The 24,130-nt window shown below is 42.8% G+C and overlaps 1 protein-coding gene across 5 annotated transcripts in view; it reads left to right on the top strand.

Moving 5' to 3' along the window:
* Window positions 1-468: 468 nt before the first annotated feature.
* The window catches only part of slit1a (slit homolog 1a (Drosophila)), an 83,021-nt gene continuing 59,359 nt past the window's right edge, over window positions 469-24,130 (top strand). For 4 of the 5 annotated variants that reach the window (XM_006783918.2, XM_006783916.2, XM_006783917.2 and 1 more), the window contains exons 1-4: window positions 469-1,183; window positions 11,904-11,975; window positions 14,209-14,280; window positions 15,768-15,839. In XM_006783918.2, the coding sequence (XP_006783981.1) occupies window positions 975-1,183; window positions 11,904-11,975; window positions 14,209-14,280; window positions 15,768-15,839 (425 nt within the window). In that variant the 5' untranslated portion in view covers window positions 469-974. Of the gene's footprint in view, window positions 1,184-11,903; window positions 11,976-14,208; window positions 14,281-15,767; window positions 15,840-18,971; window positions 19,079-24,130 lie in introns of those variants that run through there. The other variant, XM_087850235.1, reaches the window with a different exon arrangement.

The following is a 24,130-nucleotide window of genomic DNA, read 5'->3' as shown; positions in this document are numbered from 1 at the left end:
AACTGATTATTTATTCCGGCTTTTTGCCTCCCCGGACCGAGGTGTTGATTCCTCTCTTCCCTACTGGATACACACACGCACGCACGCATGCACGCACACACACACACCACTGTCTCCCCACAGCCTCTCCCTTCAGGCAGGGGTTATGCAGTGTCATGCAGGTTAGGTCTCTCTCTCTCTAGGGGTTCGCCTGGAGGCAAACCTGAGAGAAAAGAAGGAGTGGAGTGAGTGAGAAATGAAAAAGAAAGATACTTGGTGTAGATTTGTATTGTGAATAGAGTCAAGGGAATGAAAAGGGGATCTCAGGAATGAGAGTGAGTTCAGGCAGGGTTCTGGAGGGGGTGTTGCATGGGGAGGGAGAGGAGTGGGTGAGGAGAGGAGGGGTAGGGGTGGAGTCGGGGGCTCTGCTATTTGTAGATCCTTGTGATGGATGACTAGTGTGTGTGTGTGTGTGAGTGAGTGTGTGTATGTGTGTGTGTAAGAGAGAGAGACTGGCATTTTTTTTCTTTCCTCTCTTTGCCTATTCCCTCTCTCTTCAGGCGAGCAGAGCAGAGCGGGACTGAGTGAGAGGAGGACAGAGACGCAGACGTGTGCAGACCAGAGCACACCAACTCCACAAAGACAAGAGAGAGGAGAAGAGTTTGCAAGGAGAACATAAGAAACAACTGCTTATTTTTCTTTTCTTTTCTTTTTTTTTCTCTTTTACATCTGCAAACTGTGGTGGATATCAAACCAGCATCAAAAGAATTCTACAAGAAGAAAAAAGGATTTGCATGGCTTTACAGCAGAGAGGAAAATATTAGCATTTCTCACGTGTAGTTTTTTTTTTGTTCATATTCATCAAATATATGAATTTATTCTAGTGGACTTGTAAGGTGTAACAAGACTCTTGGAAGCAGACGTAGAGAGGGGAAGGTGGACACACAGAGAAGTAAGGGCTTGTTAAAGAAGAGCAGGTTGTCGTTCTGGTGAATATGGCCATTAGAGAAAGCTGGTTTGAGGCAGGCATGGGCAGGTTGGCCAGGCAGCCACTCTGGATGTGGGTGGCGATGCTCTCTGCCCTGATAGTGGGCAATGCCAGTGGCTGCCCAGCCCTGTGTACCTGCAGCGGAACCACAGTAGACTGCCATGGACTGGGTCTCAAAACCATGCCAAGGAATATCCCCCGCAACACTGAAAGACTGTGAGTACGATCTCTGCTTTAGTTACTTCTCTGTGTGGGCGCATGAATGTGTGTTTGTATAAAAGAAGCTTTAATATCTTCGTTTCTTACTGGTTCCCTTCTATTTCCTTGATACATTGTAGTAGTGCACACGACTTTGCTTAGACTGAAACAGAACAATAGCCCTGCCTGTAAAGCTGCGTGTATGTGTGTGCATGTGTGTGTGTGTGTGCATGTGTGTGTGTGCGCATGTGTGTGTCAGAGAGAGACTGTGTGTCACTCAGGCAGTCAGTCACTAACTGGCATTCCAGTCAGGTATAAATAGGCATGAGGGACTGGCAAGACCAGAGGCAGATGTGTGCCTTTCACATGTGTCCATAATTTACTTATTTGTTTATACTTGCAGCATGTAGCTTCATTTTTTCCCCTCAATTTTGAAGCTAAAATACATTTAAATACCCCTTTCTCTTCACTTTTTTCATATAAATGTAGAGTTTAAAAAGTAAAGTCTGACTTGAAGTTTAAGAACAAGGTTTGACATCCAGTCTGCGCCACACTGTGTCGCTTTGCCTCTTTTCTTACCTCTATTGCAGTTTTTACTTTTTCTGCCTCTCCCCGTTCTCCCGTCTCCCCTTCTCCAGCTCCTCAACGCGCACTCCGCAAATTGTTAAATCATGGAGAAAATTAAGCAAATCAGCTACTTAGGCGAGTCTTGCACTAGTATCACGTAGCTGTCTTGTCAAACGGTGGGAGGATGGGAGACGGCGGGAGAGATGAGGCGGATGCTGGCTCGCAGAGTGGAGTTTCTCTGTCTTTTCTGACATTCTTTTGAAATATTCATCAGCAAATCAGAAGTGAGGAGTGCAAGGGGAAATAGATTGTTCTATTTCAGCTTTTAGAATATCAGTGCTGAATAAAACATGCTGTGGGAACAGAGGAGAGAAAGCCTGTGTCAGAGGCAGCGTTGGCATAGTGGGAGCCGGCTGCATATTTTATGGTTTTCATATTTAATTTCTAAGAACACCTTTTTTTTCCCTGCTTCACGCTCTGCATGTTACCAGGTTGCATTTGTACATATGCTGGTTTAACAGTGAACCGGAGAGGAAACATGGTTATTTTGTGGTTTCCTTTTACATGAATGGCCATTCACACTGGAACGATCCCCTGCCCCTCTGCTCAAGAGTATTTTTGTGTTAAAAGTTGTTTGTTCATTCATAGGTCATGTACAGCTGCACATTTTATCGCCGTAGCATCTCACTCAGGACGTTGCATTTTAAACACAACGTACTTAAAGGTCATGTGTAACTTATTCCTGCGTTGTTGCCTTTTTTCCCCCCCCTCTGGTTACGTGTGTGCATGTATAAGCTGTGTGTCTAGGTCATGTTGAGCGGTTCTGCTTAACAATAGAGACAATCCTCTGAGGGTTGTTGTAAAGGGTGATTCATCAAGGTGATTGCACAAATCAACACCAGCCCCACATGATGGTCCCATGTGCATAGCGAGATTTATGTGTATGTATTGGGAAAATGTGTGTTTATCTGAATGAACTTGTGCAGCCACTGCTGGGGTCAAGAATGAGTAATGACTTGTCAAGTTTATGTAACTGTCCCAGAGGTTTGTTGCCCTCGTCTGTACCAAACGATGCTAACGGACACTTTCTTTTCATCAATTTGAATCGTAAAGATTTTAATTGTGTGATGCTCCAGTACATATAACTGCTGAACTTTAATACAAGGGAACGAAGTATTAGTGTTAGGAGGCTAACTGAAAAGGCTAACGTCATACAAAAATCTGCACTTTACCTTGTAAGGCTGGTTTTGTGCTGCATTTGTGTGAATGGGTGTACTTGCTCTCATGTATACAATACTTTAGTGTGTGTTTGTGTGTATGTGTTAGAGGAGGAGGGGGTTGCTTTTGGGAGAAAGTGTTTGTGCGTGTGTATGTAGGCTGTTGAGACAGACAGCAGAATCCCATTTGCACTTGTCACTGTGGGTTTGGATCAGGTCTGACCCCTGCGCTCCTCAGACCGAAGCCTGTAATGAGACTGTGAGCTCCACGTGTTAAAATCACACCCTGGCGTGTATGGGCCGCTGGCCGCTCCCTCCCCCCTCTGCTTTCTCTCTGCATCCATCCTCTCTCGCTGTCTATTTCTTTGCCTCTCCTCCCCTTCTCTCTTGGCCTTTTATCAGGCAACACTGAGAGAAAATCTCCATCTGTAATGCTGATTAAATTGGCTCGCGCACAGTAAAGGATCTTAGTTAAGCTTTTTGTTTGACAGGTATGAAATTAAACTCTTCTCTCTCCTTGTTTTGTCTTCTTAACAGCCCCGCTCTTTAGTTCGAGTGCGTGTCCCATCTGTGAATGAGTTGATTTGAAAAAGGGGAGGAGTTGTGTGTGTTTTTGCGAGTGTGTGTGTGTGTGTAACTGCAAAACGTCTGTGCACTGATTATGTATTTTCTGTGCCAGAAGATACCTTGTACTGAGATGCGGGGGCATGTTGGAGCCCCTCCAGAGTAGAGGAGTTGGAGGCTGCACACCATATGTGTGTGTTTGTGTGTCTGTTGTGCAAGCCTGGATAAATCTGATGTTCGCTTTAGTTTGTGCATAAACCACAGCATGTGCTTCCATGTGTGTATGTTGCACACAAGCAGAGAATAAGCGATAGCCAGATGAAAACACATGAGGATTAGTAGTGGTTAAAGATGAGCAGCCCGGTCGCTTTGATAACCACATCTATGCATTTTGGGGTTGGAGGTGGTAGGCGTGTGTGCCTTTGCCAGGGAATGCCTGTAGTGTTTCTGGCATCACCACATAGCTGGTACAACTGACAGCTCACTGGCCACCTGATCCATAATTTACCCTGACAAGACTGAACACAGCCTGCCTACTACCTGCCAACACTGGCTGTGTGACTAAAGTGGAGAGCGCAAGATGGAAAAAGACAAAGAAATGGGGGTGAAGGGTGGAGCTGGGGGGTTGGATTGAAAGCACGATAAGAAGCCAAGGCTGGCACAGTAACTAAAGTGGTAATCACTAATGAAAGGATTACTACACCAGAGCAGTTAAGAGAGATGTAATTCAACCACAAAGCTAATGAATGAATAAACTAGATTATGTTATTTACTATACGGGGCAGAATAGGTCTAGCCCTGAGGCAGACTGAATTTCATTCAGGTCTTTTTTACAGTCTAATATATCCATCCTCATAGCTGGTAATCCCATGAGGAGTGATAATGCCTGGAATGAAGATCATTCAGAGAATGTTTATGCACAGCAGAGCATTGTGAAATTACAGGCCTGGGACTCTGTCATTTCAATTTACTGCCTGTGTAACACAGCTGTGGTCTTTCCTCTTGTACTGAACACTGAGGTGGATGTCCTCTCTCTCTCTCTCTCTCTCTTGCTCTCTTCATAGCTGCCTTTTGATAGAGGATTTTGTGAGCTGTAATGTAAATGAGGTTTTGCAAGCTATAGTTCCTCCTATAGTCCACTGTGCTCTTTCAGTTTTTGTTCTAATAAACAATAAGTCACCTTTTTACATTTTGCATACATGTGTAGAAAGTGTGAGTACGATGACTGACTCGTAAGCCTCAAAGCCACCAGCTGTGTTACTATACACACCGCGGGCCCACCGGCCCACTCTTCTAATGAGTACAGCTACTCTGTGGAAGTGTTTAATTGAGCCCGCGAGAGCTCGGAAATGACCCTATCGATATAACTTGAGTGCACGTGTCTATCAGGAAAACACACCAAAACCAAGGCATGCACTTTTTCACGAGCCTAACATATACAGTGTACATTACTGATTGCTCTGCATGGCTGTCTACGAGGGCCGGTTTCTCAGAAGACCTTGAAAATCAAATTTGGAAAATCCACCTAGATCACCTTTCATCTCTCAGAAGACCATCTTTCCTTTTAACCCTACGGACTAGCCAGTAAGAAGCAGGAAAGTGGAGGGGCGGGTGATGTCTGTTCGTGTGTAAAACGCGCATCAGTGAACACTCTGCTGATATTGTGGATATGCCTTCATAATCCATATTTCACGCTGCTCGAGACACTTCTGTTTGAGAGAAGTCTGTGAGCAAATTATGGGCAGCGTTCCACATGAGCTTGACATCTGCACACTAATTAGATCAATATGGCACAGGACCGCAACATTAGAGCTTGGATATTTATCAAGTTGTTCATTTTATAATTCTCAATAAATAATGCATCGATTAAAAATAAATAAAAAAATGGATCCACACCTTTAGAACTCATATTTTACGATTAAATATGACACTAAGTTATTTAGAGCTTCAACTCACAGCTGTTTCTTTCTCATTTTATTTATTATTCCATTTTATTGTCTATCAAATATCAGGGAACCGAAGAAAAATCCTCACATTTGCACAGCTGCAAGCCGTCAGCTTTTGGTAACTGTCTGAAACGAGTAAACGATCAAAATGATGATAGATTTTCTTTTGAAAATATTTAAAATGGCCCTGTTTTTGCAGTGGGGGTTATCCGTTTGTTGATAGGCTAACCTCTGCAAAGAGCTGGAGGAATGCTGATATCAGTGTGCTCTGCGGGGGTGAGAGTCATACGTATGGCAAGTCTTTATTCTTCGAGGCCATCAGATTTAAACACATATGCTGCGTCCATCAAATTACCAGTCAGTGCACATCTGTGAGCCAAACATCTTGTCAGTCTTCTGTTTGGAACAAATGAAACATAATAGATGTGGCTGTGCAGCTGTTTCATCCATAGTTTCTAGTCAAAGTACACATTCGTGTAGCTTAAAAGCCTTCATACGGCATGCAAAGCCACAATAGAACCTCAGAATCTGTCACTGAACAAACTACGGTTACAGTACAAACCATGAAAGACCCTTCAGTCTCTGCCTCTACTACAGCCCCGTGTGTGTTCCTTTTCCAGCCTGTGGCCGTAACACACATTGGAACAGATGTTTAATTGATTCAATTCAGCATGAGAAAGTGCCGTAAGTTATCTATGTTTGATCAGAAGCTGTCTGTATGCTACTTTACCCCCTGGTCTTTTCCCAGGCTCCTTAATTCCATCTCCCAGTCTTTCTTTCCATCTGTAAAATTTTTGCGTAGAGCAGCAACTGCTCTGAACGCCCCCCCCCCCAAAAAAAAAAAACCCAAAAAACATCATAGTATCTTCTTGCCAGGAGTGTTGTTGTTTGAAGCAAAAGTCAAATGTTTGGGTTTGGGTCCTTGACTTTTACCTGTAAGGAGCAGGAGGTGCAGGAGACTGTACTGTGGTCAAGGCTATGAGAAGGAGTTGTGTGTGTGTTTCTGTGTGTGTATGACGGCAATGCATGTGTGAGATACGCTTAATGTTTAACTTTCCTATCAGTAATCTTGCTCCTGGGGCCTGACTGAGCAGAATGAAAACTGTAAATAGCCCTTGAGGAGCCCAGGAGCCAGGAAAACACACTCAGACGGTCTTTACGCGCTGACTGCACACACAGGCAGACTTACACGATTACTGACACACACACACACACACACACACACCAAAAATGTACAGTTAAAGGCCTTAACTGCTTGTCTGAAAGCCACATTTCAATAGAGGGAATGTTTTGAGTTGAGCAGAAATCTGACCTCTTACTGTGGACAGAAGTGTTCCAGTTGGGTTTAAGAGTGTATTATTTTGGTCATGGTGGTCTTTCTTCCTTTCCTTCTCATTCTCACAGTCTTTCAGTATGAGACTGTTGTGTGCTCAGTCAACTGGTTACGTACCCCGTTTGACCATCTAGTATGTAGGTCACTTTCTTCTTGTAGTCTACCAGCCATTTAGGCCTCATTTCTCCACTGACATTTCCCAGACAGCCCGTCAGCTCTTCACAGCTCCCATGGCTAACGGCAACCCTCTGCCACACTGCTTCACACCGTCGGTTTTCGACAGCTAACAACGCCGTCAGAGTAGTTTTCTCCTTTTTCTGTCTCACAGTGACTGTCTTTCTTCCCCTGCTGTCTCCACCTGCGTGTTTTACGGCTGTCAAGCCCATATGCTGCCAAGTCTGCGGGAGGAGGAATGCTTTGCTTCTTCACAGCTTCTCAACCTGTTCATTCATTAGGATGTGTGCTCAGCGGTCTGGTCAAAGAGCATCATCAGTGTGTGATTGTGGTTAATGAGCATCCACATTTTAGGCTGTGGGACGTCAAGCTTGTGTTCATCAGATTGTTTCCACAAGAGGAGTTTGGACAGCGCTATGCCACCAATCCTCAATCAGCTGGCTTCTGTCCTCCCTGCCAGGCTAAAGCTGTCCAGGACAAATGGTCCTGTGGCGCTTACAGCAGCGATACAGAATGACTGCAGTTTTCATTTGTGGAAATTCTTTTGCTAGCCTGCTGCATAATTTTTTGCAGCCTGTTAGTAAAATTTGTGCCTGTAAATATACGACTGTTAAAATGAACCACCTTCCTCAGACTCTCCTCAGTAAAACCAGGAATGGGACTGAGATTATTATAGTGAACTGAAACTTATTAACAACTAATAGTAGGTGTGGGAAAAAAGGAAAAACAAATAAAGTTATGTAGTTTGAAAAAAACTTAATTAAAATAATAAAAATAAATAAAGTTTTAATTCAAATAAAAAAATGTGAATGAAAAACCTTCAATTTGGTCAAAATTTTCCTCACAACATGCTTGTCAAGGCTTGATTAAATTGTTTTTTTTTTTTATTTCTTTTTACTTGGATGTCTGCTGGATGTCTGTGTTAATATTACAATATTTTTTCTTAACTTAAAGAAAATCCCCACAATATGACTAAAACTAACACTGAAATTGATGAAAACTAAAACAAAATGAGCCGAAGTGTGGCAGCTGGGATTGTCAAACTCAATACCAACTCACAGGAAAATATTAGATACTATTTTTAATAGGATTGGAGAGAAAAAATAAGACAAATGCGTCTTAATTTTTTGTCATAAAAACTAAGGGGCGTTTTTTTTTAAAAAATATTGAAACAATAAAAACAATAACATCAATGACAACAATATTTCTAAGCTGCCTGATCAAAAAAATTAAGATTCTCTTAGGTGGTGAAAAAAAGAGAGACTATTTTTAGGCTCTCTGAGGTAGTGCTGTTTTTTCTGGTGACACAAATAATTGTGTTATCCAGCTAAATTAACAGTCTATTAACAATGAGGGAAGAACTCATTTGTAACCTAGCCTCCACATAGTTGCTAGCTGCTAGCTTAATGACGACAGATGGCTAATGTGGCTAATCAGATAATTGCTAATAGTTTTACAGGTAGCATTAACATGGGTACTGGCTAGATTAACATTTATGATAACCTTTTAACACCTGAATGTTGTTGGCATGACCTCTGACCTCTTGAAATTTGTCAAAGTGTCAAAGCCATGGGAACAGGTGCTATTGGCAGAAGGGGCTGTGTGCCTGCCATTCTGCAGTACTGTGTGAAGTTGTGTGTCAGCTGGAGGAGGCAAACAACGCGCTGCTGGTATTAACACTGCTGCAAATGATCGTCTTATCCTTTTCAGTAGTGATTTGTATCTGAGTATTAATTTTTTTTTGACAACGCTAGTAGCAGTAATATGGTTTCTGAATGGAATGATTAATAAAACCTGTGAGATGTGGGAACTCTAAATTGAGTTGTTTGCCTTATCCTGCTTTGTTTTAAGTAACTGTCTCATCATAATGACTCATTTGCTAGCCAGTGGTTCTATGTTTGTTTTTGTTTTGAAGAGTTTCTGGCATAAATCGATTCTGCTGCTGAAAATCTCTGCAGCCAACAGTAGTTTCTCCTGTGACCATTTAGTTGTGATTTGGCTCTGATCTGAACACAATTGCCTGTCCCAGTGGTGCTGTTCATATACACGTCAGTGGGAGTGGTTCAATGCATTCTTTGGTCCCATATATTGAAATTGTAGTTGTATATGTGTGTAAGAAAAAGAGCACATGTGGATCAATCTGTGTGAAGACTTCAGTGAGCCACTGTGCTTGCTTATTCTCTGACTTGGAGTATCATTTCACATAATGTGGCTCAATTTGAAACAGGTCAGAAAAAGGCTCAGAAGAGGGACCCCAGCAGCTGGCAGATATAAACGTAATGAGTTTTTCAGCATTGTAGCAGTGTTTCAAGCTCCTTTGAATTTATAGAGATACAGGGCAATGGAGCATAGCTGCCACATGTCCACCCCAGGGAAGGTGCACCAGGAAATACTCTCAGGCATCAATCTGCTTGGGACAGAAGATGAAGACGGATTAGATTGTGATGTCATAAATCCGTTTTCTCCTCAGGAAGTGTGTCAGCATTGGGAATTCTTACAGAATTTCCAGAGGGTGGAATGGATTTGACTGAGACTGGAAAGTGGAAATCTTTTTACTATAGGAACTCAGTCTGATACCTAATAATTTTCAGCCTCTAAAGTAATACTGCGGTACTGTAATGTGAAATCCCGCACAAAGTCAGTATCAGAAAACATCTGTATATGGAGGGAGTTAATATGCCTTTGCTGCAGTGCCAAAAGCCATTGCTTAGCTCTCTTTGATTGGAAAACAAAGGAAACAGCAATGACTGATACTGTAGCTAATAAACAGCAGATTTTTCCTTGAACTGGCACTAAATCTGACTTTGGCATACTGTGCCATTATTTAGATGTGGAATAAATACAGAGACAAGCAATGCTGAATCCAGAGTCATGGCTTAATCACGTCTGCAGGGCGTATTCTGCAATCTTTTTGTAGATCTGAACAATGTGACCGTTTGTATACCGCTGTTCCTTATGTGTTTTTCTTTCTTTTACATACCATAGCTACTCCCTCTTTAAACAGAAATGGATGGGAATGCCAGAATTCTTTACATCAACTGGACATCCAAAAATCAGCCACACACACTGCCAGTACATATATCTTTGAAATTCATGCTTAGGACAATGCAAGAAATATGCAATCTTACAGCTCAGTGTGGCACTGAACTGTCAAGGATTGTGTCAATACGGCATCAATAAGTCATCTGTCCTTGAAGAAGATGAGCTAAGGTGGAAAGATTAATGTCGGGACAACTTTAAAAGACCTGACTGTCATTTGAGCAATTTCAAGGACTTTGTAAAAAATTGCTTGATGTTTTCAAAATGTCAATCATAAAGGTCAGCCTATGTCATAAACAGTATGAATCCATGGATTTATCCTGACTAAACACTATAGCCTGGTGGTGGCATTTGAGCATTGCCTAAATGTCACTGCTTTGCTGAACAGGTGTGTCCTTTAAGATGGCACTTCCTGCAGGATACTGCAGCATTTGAAGATGTTTCCAGAAAGAGTTAATTTAGTGCAGCCACCCAATATCAAACAATATCAGAAGATTTTGAAATGTTGTATAACAGCTTACATGCAGATATTTGACAGGCTTCTGTTTATATAACAAAACAAAACATCATTGCTAAACGGGAAAAGCATTTGTTTTCCGTATATTTGTTCTGTCACCCCTCTCTTTAATAACCCCCAAATCTTTGTCTCTTAGGCTTTCTTTTTTAATGTTGTCAGGGTTTCATCAGCGATGACCACCCTGAAGATAAGACACTGGAAATCCAAAAAGGCATGTGTGTGGGTGTATGCGCGTATCCTCGTAAGCACCTGTAATGAGCTCCACATGTGTGTGTATCACAGCCCAGGCTAACGAAGCCCAGTCCATTATTTATTTTCCTGTGGTCCTGTCGCTTCGCCTGTCGATGCACCTGTGTATACACGCACACACATCCACCATCTGTCTATAATGACCGTTCTCGTTCGTGCCGCATAGCACTACAGTCCCTCGAGTGGTCATTAGACGAGAGAGTGAGAGAGTTGCTGTGGAAGGGAGAGCAGTGGTTTCGGTGTAGATTTGGAACTAGTTTTTGGTTTTACTTTGGGAAGGAGTGCCTGGGAGTCCGTGTAGGGTGGACACATAATGCTCAGAAAGTTAATAGAACACACAAAGTGTGTGTTTTGATTACTCTCAGTGCCTTCGAGGCTTATATGATTTGCTTTGCCTGCTTTGTTTTTCCCTCTGTCAGGAGAATACAATCTACTATTGAGGTTTAAAGTAAATCTTACATTTACACAAACCAGAGGTCAACAAATCCACCAAACAACCTTGGGTGTCGGAGTCAAGTTCATCTGGTTAGGACTTGAAAACAAACCTAAAATTCAAATCACTTCTTCAATTACTTGATTTCCTGTTTATTTGCAGCAATGGCCAGCTCCCAGCAGGGAGCTGCTCCCATTATATCCAGAGCACTTAGCTTTCTGGCCTTGTGGCCCTACCCAAATCCCCTGTGCTGGCTCCTGCTAATCCCCACCGATTGTAGAAGGACATGGCAGACAGAGAGGGAAGGGGTGGGGGGCGGTGTTCGGTTGGAGGAGGCTGGAACAGAAAGACAAACAGGCAGCTCAAATGTGGCTTTAAAGGACGTCTTAATATCTCCCAGTAGAGTTGGAAATTAACTTGAACTTCCTTTTAGCACCTTGAGCCTCCTTGATTTCCAACAAAAAAACACTAGCTTTTAAAGAAGTTCTCAACATTTATTATACCAGGATTATGCTTTAGTAAAAACCTAAGTGCACTGTGTGTGTGTGTGTGTGTGTCACTTTTGTCAGAAGTGTGCAGTTGTTTTAATCCCTCAAGTGTGACAGCCTCTATGCTGCTATGCGCTCATTAAGCTGTTACTGAATAGTTTCAGAGGTAAAATTTAATTATTAATTTTTGTTTGCATCCTTCTCTTTGCAGGGAGCTGAATGGGAATAACCTCACACGAATCACGAAGAGTGACTTTGCTGGACTGAAGTACCTCAGAGTTTTGTAAGTACTCACCTTCTGTTTATGGGCAGTAATGAACTGTTTGTACAGTAGGAGTATCTGTGGAGCATGTTGGTGGCTGAGTTTATCTAGCCATGCATATCTGAATTGTATCTACCCTAGCAGTTTGCAGCTATACTGACTTTCTGCTGATATTAGCATAAACCCACTGAAGTGGCAATGCATTCATCAAGAGTCCTACTCCAAAGTACATTAAGCTCCTGAGTGACTGCAACCACTGATGTAATGGCCTTCTCTCTCACTGTATTCTGCCTGTTGTAGTTGCACTTTACCGTCCCTTAGACACACACATGCTCACTTGCCCTCTGTTCCCTCACATCAGCATGTAATGTGCACACAAGCGCCAGTCCTAAATGGGCTCTCAACACAGCTAACACATTCAGGTGAAGTCATCAATTCCCTCTCCTGTGAAATTAAACAGCACTTGTGACTTCGGGTAATAAAGTAGTTATAAAAGTTTCTCTGTGTGTATGTACACACAAACTGGTGAGCATTGCTATAGGTGTTAAAAATGCTGCTAAAGGGGAAGCGCTGTAGACCCGAACATGTTTTAAATGTAACATGATCTCAGCATAATTCCTATTACCCTGCAAAGTCTGACTGTTTTCAATCCTCATGGTTACTCGCCCATCCCCCCTGCCCATTTTTTCCCCTCCTGGTCCCAACGTTTCTCGTCCCTTGTTGTCTTCCTAAGCATGCCCCTTTTTCTGCACCACCTCCTACCCTCATGTGGAGGTTAAATGCCTTTGCGTCGACAGCTTGCTTCTAGCAAGTAAGAAGGAAACAACTTGCAGGGCTACCAAAAAAAAAACTTCCCTTGCTGTTAAGCTTGTGATCCACTCTCACTGCCACAGTAAGGCACACATACATACACACACAGACACACACACACACAGGATTTCCTTCCATATACATGAAGTATGATAAACAAAATGCTGGTACAACGAAAGTTGTAAACTAAAAAACAAGTATCTACATGTGTTGGCTTTGTGGGGCAACAGCAGGTTGACCTCTGATCCTGCCCTCAGAAGGAGCAAGAACAGGAGCAGAGGTTTATCTTTACACTGAGCTGCCATCTCTTCTGTCAGTATAAAATCAACACAACTGATTTACATCCACCTATACGAGTGCTTGGCTCTTCAAAATCTGCAGTGTGTCTCTGTTCTGTGATGAAATGCGTACTGAGTAATAAAGGAACAATGAACAAAAAGTAGATAGCAAAAGAGATCAGAGAAATTGAAGGTTATGTACCCGCAGGTTGCCTCAAAAAAAAAGAAAAAAAAAGTTTTCTCAATTCAAAAGTACTCATCACATTTTTTCCGCTTCCATCTAAATTCATGAGAAAGAGATCTGAGATGAATTGCACGTTTCTCTCCATGTTTATGGAGTGTGAAAAGTGATTAGCATTTATATTCGATGGGGAGGAAGCCCAGATTGCTGAGTTGCAGTGCGCCATGGCCTCACAGGAGACATGAGAGGTTACCTTCAACACAGAACAGTTGTGTATGTAATGAAGGAGAGCGCTTGTTGCTTCTAAAGCTGCTGGACACTTTTCTCTCCTTCCTGATTTTGTGTTATTGTAACACTTCCAAAACTATCTAAGCCCCTTTTTTGTGTGTTAGCTTTGGCATTGTACTTGAGGAACGGATGTGTTGCAACTTGTGTGCATGGATTCTGTGTTTGTGTGCATCCATGTTTGCTTGTTTATGTCTAATAGCCTTGATGTGGTGCCTAAAAACTCTGATATGGTACAGCTATGATGTTTCCCAGGCGCGCACGCACACACACACACGCACACCCCACTTTCCCTTGATTCAGTCAGATGTCAAAAACTTGGAGCTCACCTCACACTTTCTGACCCCCTGCCTACTTTTCGTCTCTTCTCCACCCAGCTACTACACTCAGTGGACCACACTAGAGCACCAGACACACACTTTCTGAACCACCTTGGAAACTTTCCTGGCTGCTATCCCTCCTCCTTTTGCCAAGATTCCCAGTGCCCCTCAGTCCACACCACTGCCCTCTGTGTGTGTGTGTATGTGGAAGAGAAGTGTTGAATATACTGCACCCTACTTGAATATATAAATACTGTACATACTGCAAAATCCCTTGCCCCCTAAACCCTAAAACCAAGCCCATTATACAATTCTAAAGCCAGAGTGACCCCCTACAGACTTTGACGTGACGTAACTTCTCGTTCCCTTCTTTTCTGCAGGCAGCTGGTGGAGAATCAGATTACTGTGATTGAGCGTGGGGCCTTTGATGACATGAAGGAGCTGGAAAGACTGTGAGTATGACCAATGGTTGTCTTTAGATAGCCTGAACACACTTAAACTTGAAATGAAAATCCCACCCTTGTACTCATGTGTTTTCACTCTCTGTATTTGTTGGGGGTATGAGACTAACAGGAATGATACATAAAATCTTGCAAAATCAAGTGTGTGGCACTATCCTGGCCTTTCATTGTGGTTGGATGGTGCTAAGAGGGTACGGTGTGGGCTGCGAGTATTTTTATTAGCTCTGCCTGACAGGAATGCCCTCAGTGGGATGTGTGGGCTTAAAAGGCCTCCCCCACCGCAGACCCTGGCTCATCTGGACAGCACCAGGACTCCTTGACAGCTTGTAAACTCGCCGGGAAAACACACACACAAACGCAATCAACCACTCCTTAACCCGCTCATTAGTAAATCAATAGTGCTAGCCACATGGAAACCTGCACAGCAGATGACTTTATGGACCACGTCGTAATGCAGACATAGTGGTTAACTTATAAAAGACTTTCCCCTGATCTGAAACCCACATTAACAGTCTGTGTTACCAAACTTGAGACCACGCACAGCTTGCCTTTCCTCCTCCTCCTCCATATTCAACTGATCCCAAACATTGGGTAGACATTTCCATGTGCCAGACCAATGTGGAAATTGAGTGGCTCGTTTCTTTAATGTTTAAAAGCCACTAACCCACCAGCAGGTACAGTTCAGTGTGAACGAAGCAGCAGCAGACCATTAATGTCCATTATGCACTAAATCTCCCTCTCAGCTGGCCGAACACTCTTCTCAGTGTATACAGTGTGTGGCACAAGTCCTAACATCTGTCTGAATTTGTCTGAAGGCATGGCAGTGGCCTCACATTTGCAGCGTCTCTGTGCCACAGTCCTCGCATTCGCTCCCATGGGCCTCAAATGGGCCATTCAAAAAGGAGAGAGTTGTGGTTTTCAACAGATTAGCAACAGTCTGTTCTCCATTGACTTAATTGTTGTATTTGCATAAAGCCTGCCAGTCTTAGATGTTAGCTGTTTGACGTGGAGTCTCTTGCCAACCACCGCTCCTCTCAGTGTGTCCTTGGGCTTGAATAAGCTCATCCATTCCTCTTAATTTTATTTAGAAACATCTTTTTTCGATAGATCGTCCCGAATAAAATGTTTTAGTGTTCCTATAACTGAATGGATATGATTCACTTTTTAAAAAAAATTGGAATGTTGCTATTTTGTTGTTCTGGGAAAGTCAACAGAATGCTATTTTGCAAGGCAAAACAAAGTAATTTAACTGTGTAGCGATAATTTACGGCACTGTCTCTGACCAGCAGTTTTAATTCCCCCGAACTTTCAGTTGGATATTTATGTGACATGCAGAGCACACTGAAACACAATAGCCTGTGGCTAAGCCGATTCTACGGCAGCTAGAAGAAATTATTCACAGCCTACACATTCAAGGACACACATGCATAGACACACACACACAATCACTGGTTGATCATACGTTTTCCTTGCTGCAGGCGGCTGAACCGTAATCAACTGCAGCAGCTTCCTGAGTTGCTGTTTCAGAAGAACCCTGGCCTGTCTCGACTGTAAGTACATTCGCTTTTTTATTAATTTACCTCTTCCTCTCTGTCAGCACACACTATGCAAACTACCAAAGATGGGTCAGTTAGGCAAGTCTGGTGAATTCTGGCTTTGGTTTGATTAGGTATAAACACAATTAAAGTACAAATATATTTCAATTGCACTTGCTGAAATACACATCAGAACTCTTTCTTGTTGACCGTAAGGCAAAATGAACTGAGTGAGAAGAATGGACATCTAAACTAGTTGGCTTCATATCTACATTAATGGATTCATAAGCAGTAATAACTTGCACATTCATTTGCAATTTGTTTGTGACGCAGTTTTGAAATTCCTAATCCGGAAGAACGGTCCTTTGCTTCTGCAGCTCACAGCACAGATCCTGCTCTTTTAAATGGCAAAGATAATTTAGCATTCCAAATTAAAGTCACTATGCCGACAATGCTTGCTGCCTCAAGTGTAACAGCTCCTTTGCACATATGGAAAAAATCGTGGTTGTACTTTGGCTCTCTCATTGTGTGGGTTTGTCTGAAAAATAACGTAAAAGTGTCTGAATGACAGAATGGCACCAGTTTAAGAGCTGGATGAAGCCAGCAATGTTACGTATCCCGTGTCTGAAAAGGGCTTCAGACTGTCTGCAAGAGGATCCAGGGGTGACAGAGATTTGATCAGACTGGAGCTAAGGGACAAATTAGACTGTGAACCTAAGTCCAGGTGAAAGGATGGCTTTGTTACTTAATGAGATTGTTTTATGTCATGCGAGTCGGCCAGCATGCTCCACCTTCATCATATGAATGGTGAAGGTGGAGCACACTTTCGTTTGCTTCTTGTTAAGACCGGTCCCATTTAGTCACACACCCACGCATCCTTCCACTCGTGCACCTCATGCAGTGAGACGATCCCACAGTAATGCTTAACTTTTATTCCCATCTACAAAGAGGCTCTATGTTTCTTTCTTTGGTATAATCAGTGTCCCTGTTGCTAACTGATCATTGGAGCCCCTATTATTCGTGTTCAGATTACCTGGAGCATCTGGGAATAATGAAACAGTGGGACATGGAAAAGTCATTTCCCTTCCTTCTGTACTCATAGTGATACTACTAACCCATGATCCTAGCCTTAGCCCTCCATCTGTTTATCTTGCGTTTGATGTTTAACACCATCTTGAATCTATCTGTCGCTTCCTTGCAACTATTTCCCCACGTCACCTATCATTATGCCCAAACCAGCCGCTGGGAATTTAAGGCCTCCTCTTTTGGTATAAGGCTTGTTGTCTTGTTGTTTGCTCAAACTGAGCAGCACTGAGTTGTGTGTCTAGTAGACTAAGAGCAGACCAAGGACTCTCAGACCAGCGGATGGCCTTGAACCAGTGTGATTGGTCCATCTGGAGCAGCTGGCGTAGCCAGCAGCCAAATGATTGTGCTAACACATCCAGTGTAACTTCATGGTGATTATTCTAAACCTATCACTGGGTTCTCAGCCATGTTCTGGAGAGTGAGACTTTGTTTAACATTGCTTAATCGATTCACTATGTGTCTGTGTATACACTCATTTGTTCTTTATCCTTGGTTAGACAGAAGAGAACAGTAATTGACCTTGAGGCTTTTCAGGTGTGAAAGTGCCTGGCATTTTTTAACAGTTAAAACAAATCCAAGGCCAAGGAATCAGCAATAATTCAATCTTTATGGTGCCAGTGCGTGACAGACAGATACTACTTTGTGAAAGACTTGTAGTCCTTGTTAAAAAAAATATTGGGCTAGTAGCGTGGGATCAGGAGCAGCAGTAGAAGACAAAGATATTTTTTTCCTAAGGTGTTTCTCAACTCCTGAGCGGTGTTCCTGACCACACCATGGGTTCTGGTTGCAGTCGGATGCGGTTGGGTTACAGCCTTGTCTCGCTCCCGCCAGCAGCTTTTAATGGACTTAAAAGGTCCTCATCTCCCAGAGGAAGACTTTCACTGCTATGTCATGTGTGCATTTATGTGTGTGTCTGAGGACGACAGAGAAAGAGAGGGAGAGAGCTCAATAGACAAAGAGAGTCTGTGGTTGCGTATGTATTTGTGTGCGAGTCTTTGCACTTGCTCAAAGAGCTCACTGGGGCTTGTTAGGGTCTGCCTTTATGATCCCAACAAAAGAGGTTAATGTGAAAGCCCGCTGCCCTCAGGTGTAGCACAAACCCAGATGGTTTCTCTTCTCTTGGAAGCAGGATTAATTGCTCCCCTTCTGCTTTTCTATACTTTTACGCTCTTGCTGTCTTTTTTGCTCTACTCTCTTTTTTATTATTCTCTTTGCTCATTCTAGAGTGAGGGTTTTAAGGAAAGCTTGTATAACAAAGTGGCCATTTGTCTTAGACACCCTGCTGAGAGGACAAACAGAACGAAGGGCAAAAGGGGGTAGAGGACTGAGGGATAGCAGATGAGATTGTCACTCTCATTAAACTTTAGAGGAAAAGCTACCGGGTTAATAAAAGGGTGTTGGTTAAATGAGCAGTGTAGTGTTGTTTTGTGGGAAGTTTTTAAACACTTGATCCCATGGAGTCATTACGTTAACGGGGTAATGAGTTTGCTCTACAAAGGGAAGATGAATTAATCCAAGTGCTCTTGCTAGAACACATTTTTAAAGAGCTCTAGTAAAGCCTACCATAAAAGAACGAAATATTTAGCATTTAGAAATAACTGAATTTTATCTTGTGCTATAATTCTGCTAAAGCGTCAAAGTTAATAGGTTTAAGGTGTATAATGTGTCTTGGTTCATTTAAAAAACAGAAAACTGCACAGGTGGATTTTCCAGAGCTACGTACTTTCTCTTGTGAGAGCCAAACTCTTTATACAGACCCCCGCTACACTGCCTCCTATCTTTTCCCATGCCTCAAAGATCTTGGAGACACTGATGCATGGGGGAAATAGGAAAGATAATTGGAATTGATTAGAGATGATTAGGAAGAGACGGAGTTAGTTAAAGCTTCCTGTGATGGATGACCCCGACAAGAAGGCATGGGAACAGTGGCTCGGAGGTGAGAGGCGCTGCGCAGAACATCACTGAACAATAACAGTGAAAATAGAGTTGCATTCATCACTGTTAACGACCTGTTGCCCCCCTCTCACCACCCTTGACTACTCCTTATCCCACTTCCACTGCGCTTCAGATCTGTAATCTACTCATCCATGTTTGTAATTAGTGTGCTTTCGCAGTGGGAGAGCAGGAGGAAGGAAGGACCGCAGGATGGAGGGAAAAAAGTGGCATAGGTGAGTAGAGTCGGGGGCGTGTAGAGCAATTGGTCTGATAGCTGGCCCCAGGGAATAGCATCTGGTTTAGGCTGACGATGGGTGACTGGGGGAGGAGGAGACAAAGGGGTGTTTTGAGGTTTTTGAGCAAGCGTATTTGCTTGGGACAGCAACACAGGTTTGTTTAGAAGGGGTGTCGCGTTCAATAATGACCAACTTTTTGTATTATGTTGTGGGTTAAGAAGATAATCAGGGAAGGTTTTCCCTTGTATAACTCCCCAGGAAAGATGAGGGAGGTGGAGGGATGTGGGAAGGGTGTGGTAGTACCTGCACTACAGGGGAGCTGAGGAAACCCTGGCAAAGGTTTGAAAAAGGGGGTGTGTCTCATCCGTCTTTAAGAAGCTTTTTTACATCCTTCAATTTAACGTTAATGCCTGGCAACGGGTACTCAAATATACACAAACACCAAACGCACACACACACACACATTCACTGAGACACACAGGCAAATGTGCACACACAAGAGAAAGAAAACTGAGGGAAAATGTAAATAACACTAATTAGACACAAACACTCAGAGAATAACACTATAATTAGATCTCTGTGTGTGGATGGTATGCATACACAAGGGATTACGTCCTTTCTGTGGCTCTGACTGTAGATAAAAGAGCCGCTTCAGATATGTGTTGATGCAAAGCTGCTTCTTCTGTGTTTGTGTTGGAGAGATGCTGTGTTTTGTGTTTGTTGATTGCTTGATGCTTAGGGAACAGGAGCTCAGAGTGAAAATAAAGAATTATTTAGGGTAGGAAATCTTGAATAAAGTGCACTATCATTAAGCCTATAAATCATCTCTCTGTCACAGTTTTCCCACTTGTTTTGACTTTGTTACCATTCAGCACATATACACTATTTTCCCCTTTTCATTTGCTTCAGATTGATTGGCTTGTAAACTTGCTCCAGTGTTCCAAGACTTTTTGTGCCATAAAGCAAGCAAATTAACTCTTTTGACTTTTGACTTTTTGTGTATGACTGCGTGAAAGACTGAGTTGAATGTGTGTGTGGGGGTTTTCTCTCCTCGTGACCGTTTGTGTTTGTATAATACTGTGCTGTGTAGGCGTCTTTGCATGCATGCATGCATGTGTGTGTGCATCTGGCAGGCTGTTAATGCTTCAAGCTGGTCTTGTTGTTTCCTTCTCTTTGTCTCTTCTGATGAATGACCTGCCTCAGTGTGCTAGGACTCTCTCTCTTCCTTAGAGGACTGTTTGGGCTCCCGCTTGGCAGCAGTCCCCATGGCAACTCATCTTCATCAGAAGGTTTCTGTGCCATCAATGGTAGACATCCTGATTTCTTGACTGTGGTTTGTCTGACACTAAGTAAATAATGACAGCACAGACTTCAGTGAAGCTAGCTTCAGACTTCACACTGTGTATCCATTTCGAAACTTCCATCCAGTACATTGTATACACTATGAAGTTACTTGCACAGTATGTGAATTGTGACAGTATTGTCATTATGGTAGTACGTTTTTATTGAACACACTTAACAAAAATGATTGTAATGTTTGACTGCTATTGTAGCTTTAGCCACGCGTTTTATGTGCATCTTGGCCAGCCTCTGACTATGCATGCTATTGAGATCTTCTATGGTGAAAATGACAGTTTAATTTGGACATCCAACTATTTTTTTTTAATCTGCTGCTATTGGCTGTTTTGTTAGCATTTGCATCTCTCACTCAATTGCCCAAATGGTCTTTGGGTTTTCTGACAGTGTTTCAAAGCTTTTCTTTGGACATTGGTTCCCTTTTCACTTCATTTTCAGTCCAGTACAGGATGTTATGGCTCATTCAAGCATAGAAAACTTATATCAAGAGACAAGCCAGGGATCCACCATGCAAAACCATCTGAAAAGCATCTGATTGGCAAGGGCTTCATTTTGAACATGAAAAAAAAATCGCACACCTCAGTATTAATGAATCAGTGTGAGAGCATCTTGACAGAGAACAGAACAAAAGGCAGCCAACCTCCAAAGAATAGTTTTCAATGTCCTTCAAAAAGCCTGGAGAACTATTCCTGGAGAATACTTAAATAAATTAAAAGAAAGCTTGCCCAGTAGAGTTCAAGCTGTGTTGAACAACCCAGCAAATCTGATGAAGATCCTCATCACTTTCTTTAGAACTGCCAGAAAGAGCATTGACCTTGGCAAAGGAAATGCTCTCCAAGGATCCTTTGAGCACTAATATCAAAAGACACATTTTTTTCATTATTCATGGAAGAACTCACCTCCTCAACAAAAACCATCAGAGGTGTTTATCTATATTTATTTTCCTAATTTGAGTGATGCTGGGTGAAATTTTAACTTCAGTGCACGGGTGACGTTTATTTATTTATTTTTTAAGCAGTTTGAAATACCTGACTTGGCGACCAAACTGGCCAGGCCTTAACTTTTTGCCTCCGTCCCTCTTCCTGCCCCTGTCCTTGTCAGATGGTAAAAGTGGCTTTTATGGCTTGTCACTGTTTTCTTTACGAGTCGGACCGTGTGTGAGAGAGAAATGCAGACCAAACCATGTGAGGAGAGCGGAAGCCAAAAGGGGGTAATTTAGAAACCACTCTGCCATCTGAAATATTCACAACCACAGCACAAGGGGAATGAGAAAGAATGAAAAAGAGGACAAAAAAGCAGACTGAAGAAAGACAAAGTTAAAGAACAGAGAGAGAGATGGTCAGAGGTGCAAAGGAGAGCAGCAAAGATGTAGCAAAAGCAGGAGAGAAACAGCGGTGTTTATATTTACTAACGATTTTGTGTCCTTCCTCATGAATAATTGAACAGATGGATTGAGGCTTGTTAAATATTCACACTCAAGCACTGGGACATCAGTGGTCTGTGTGTGTGTGTGTGTATGTCCACTGTCTGGTACACGCTGTTCTACATACACACTCATACCATCTCTGATGCTCTAAATATTCATACAAGCAAACATGTGCGCACACACACACACACACACATATACACACATGGGCAAGTTCTTCAGTGGTGACCGTCCAGTCACACACATGCACATTCTTATGCGTTTGTGATTGCGTGTGCACGCACATCTTCACACTGGGGACTAGGCTGGTCATTATGAATTGATACGGCATGAATAAGACATCACAGTGTGGTCTAGATCCGTCATGAGTATACACACACGGGGATTTCACTCGCAGAGCTGCAGAAAGAGGCCTCCTCCTCCTCTCTGTGCCGTTGCCGGCAGTTTGCCTCTGTGACGGCTGGCTTCGCCTGGTCCAGATTGGAACTGACGCACAGAGGAGAAAAGGCTACCCTCATGCACACACAAACACACATATATGCACTTACTCCCTGGAATCTTAGAGCAGGGGTTTGAGGAAGTCTGCTGTCCCGTTCCAGGAATAACAACCAATGCGGTGCTGGTTGGGTTGTCCTGCTTGCGGTCATGTTGCTTAGTAGTCATGTGTGTGCAAAATTGGCTCATACAGTCAAGCAGTATGGAGTATGAATGCATCTATCAGAATGAGAAATCCAGCTCATTCATCACAGCAGTAATAGAGTGCAATCTCCCTGCAGAGAGTGTTTCCCTCACTCAGTGCATCTGTCCACCTCGTTACGGTTCATTTCAAGATCTGGGGTTTCGATCAACACTATCAGCTCTGGATCATCATGTGGAAGTGTCGTGTGTGAAGTTCTTAGCAGGAAGACTTGAGTATTTGTGTGTAATCTCTAGTTATGAGCTGTTAGGGTCTGGATGCGAGAGTCTGGTGCTCAGTGTTGGACGTATCCCAAGCAGACCCAAACACCGCCTCTGATCCCATGGGTGGGGAGGGGTGAAGGCGTTCGAAAGCCCTTCCTTACATCCTGCAAAGCAGGAAGAAGCATGGAGCTACCCACACATGTGCATGTTTAGCTTGCGCACACACACACACACACACACACACACACACACACACACACACTGTGGAAACCCACACGCGTACAGTAAATGATTAGTCCAGCCCCATCCTGTGGCCTCAGGCTCAGTCTCTGATTCTGTGATTTTGAAAAGCAGAAACAAACAAACTGCAGGGCAAATTATGCCTTTACACACATACACACACTCAAATAGAGACACACACAATCACACAAATGCCACTGCACACATACTTTGCCCACCTCCTGCCGATTTGCTGCTGTAGCAACCAATGCTCTGTGGGGCTTGGACTTGGGCTGTTTACCTTTTCTGAGTAAGCGGAAGACACAGAGAAAGAAAGAAGGATTTGGAAGGTGAAATAGTTCAAACAGCGCCTCATATTTTATGATCCAGTTGCTTGGAAAAAGGGTGGTATAATAGATGGAAAGAGATTTTTGGATTTTTAGTTTTGTATGCATATATAATTATAGGCTTTGGACACATCCCTTTATCCTGTGGAAGGAGAAACTTGGTTGAACTCCTTCGTATGCCCTGTGGCTGTATTTCTCTGTGTTTGTGAATTGTGGGATCTGTCACTTTTCTGTCTGTGGTGAGCAGGTCCATTCTCAAGGGTTTTATACTTAGCACACACTCTTTTGTTCTTGAGATGCTACAGGCTAATGAGCTGCTCCATAAAGAGTATTTCCATGCATGAAGATGGCTATTTGTTTGCTTTAGGGTTTATGAGGCTAATATGGTGCTAATGGTGATGGATGTAAGCATGCAGCAACAGGTTTTCTGGATTGAATTTGATTAAATTTGATGGAGTCTGATTGGCAGTTGTGCACAGATTTATACAGCCTTCATGTTATTAACCAGTTACATCAGTGTTGGGGTCATTTCTCAAGAAATGTAATGCATTGTACATTATTCATTATTGACTAAGAGCAATGGTGAAAACCAGCTTAAAGAGACTTCATGTGGCCTCTGTGATTTTAATGTGATTCTACTGTAGAAGTAGATGCAGGTATAAACAGAGGTTACAGTGCTACAGGCGTTAACGCTCGTCATTGCCTTTGTTACCTGTTGAAGAACAGGCTCTGGCTGCTGTACTGGGGTCAGCATACACTCAGCTTTAACCTAATTCTGGATTCTTTGCTAGTTTTGTCCTT

The sequence above is a fragment of the Neolamprologus brichardi genome, chromosome 13 (assembly GCF_056152115.1).
Source record: "Neolamprologus brichardi isolate AB-2024 chromosome 13, ASM5615211v1, whole genome shotgun sequence".
Lineage (NCBI taxonomy): Eukaryota > Metazoa > Chordata > Actinopteri > Cichliformes > Cichlidae > Neolamprologus > Neolamprologus brichardi.
The sequence above is the reverse complement of the archived record's forward strand: the minus strand, read 5'-3'. Positions and strand labels throughout refer to the sequence as shown.